Here is a 654-nt window from a genome sequence, read left to right on the forward strand (position 1 = left end):
GAGTAATGATGCTGAAAATACAGCTTTGATCTCAGAAATCAATTAGATATTCAGATATAACAGATATTAACATAGAAATCAGCTAATTGAAACTGTAATGGTATTTATAAAGTATATGTATAATGTATCTGTTTTTCTAGACCTCTGTGTTGGAACAAACCATCAAGACCACACAAGAGAGCTGCGACGACGAGATCCAGCTGTACAACGGGCAAATCGAGACCCTCAGGGAGCAGATCGAAGAGGCCGAGAGGTCACTGGAGAAATACACCAACGACTGTCGACAGCTGGCCATGTACCAGACCTCTCTGGAGAACGAGCTGGAGAGGTACACGAGAATCATCGAGAATGAAGACAACAGGTGAGACAATGGGACGAGTGGATTGTCATGCTCCACAGTTTTATATGTGGCCTCTATATATATTAAATCTGTGATTTATGTGTAATACTGTTACATTATTTTATTATGACAATGAAGTTACCCTGTTTATCTTCACTGTTCTGGACAATGTATATATATACTGTATATATATATTAATTTGTATTAAAATAATTTAATTTTTATTTGTTTAGGACTCTTGCTGCCACACAGTGGCAGTATAACATTGTCGTCTAACCCAATAAACCCAGCTTGTGGTTGTTTTTTTTTTTTTT

General features: G+C 36.9%; 1 protein-coding gene across 1 annotated transcript in view; it reads left to right on the forward strand.

The window, feature by feature from the left end:
- Positions 1-140: 140 nt before the first annotated feature.
- Positions 141-654, forward strand: part of LOC107578111 (filensin-like) — a gene marked incomplete at its 5' end in the record, with an annotated part of 6,057 nt that continues 5,543 nt past the window's right edge. The window contains one exon of the mRNA XM_016264099.1: positions 141-361. Within this exon, the coding sequence (XP_016119585.1) occupies positions 141-361 (221 nt within the window). The remainder of the gene's footprint in view (positions 362-654) is intronic.

Source organism: Sinocyclocheilus grahami, unplaced genomic scaffold, assembly GCF_001515645.1.
Source record: "Sinocyclocheilus grahami isolate Dianchi unplaced genomic scaffold, SAMN03320097.WGS_v1.1 scaffold8854.1, whole genome shotgun sequence".
Classification (NCBI taxonomy): Eukaryota; Metazoa; Chordata; class Actinopteri; order Cypriniformes; family Cyprinidae; genus Sinocyclocheilus; species Sinocyclocheilus grahami.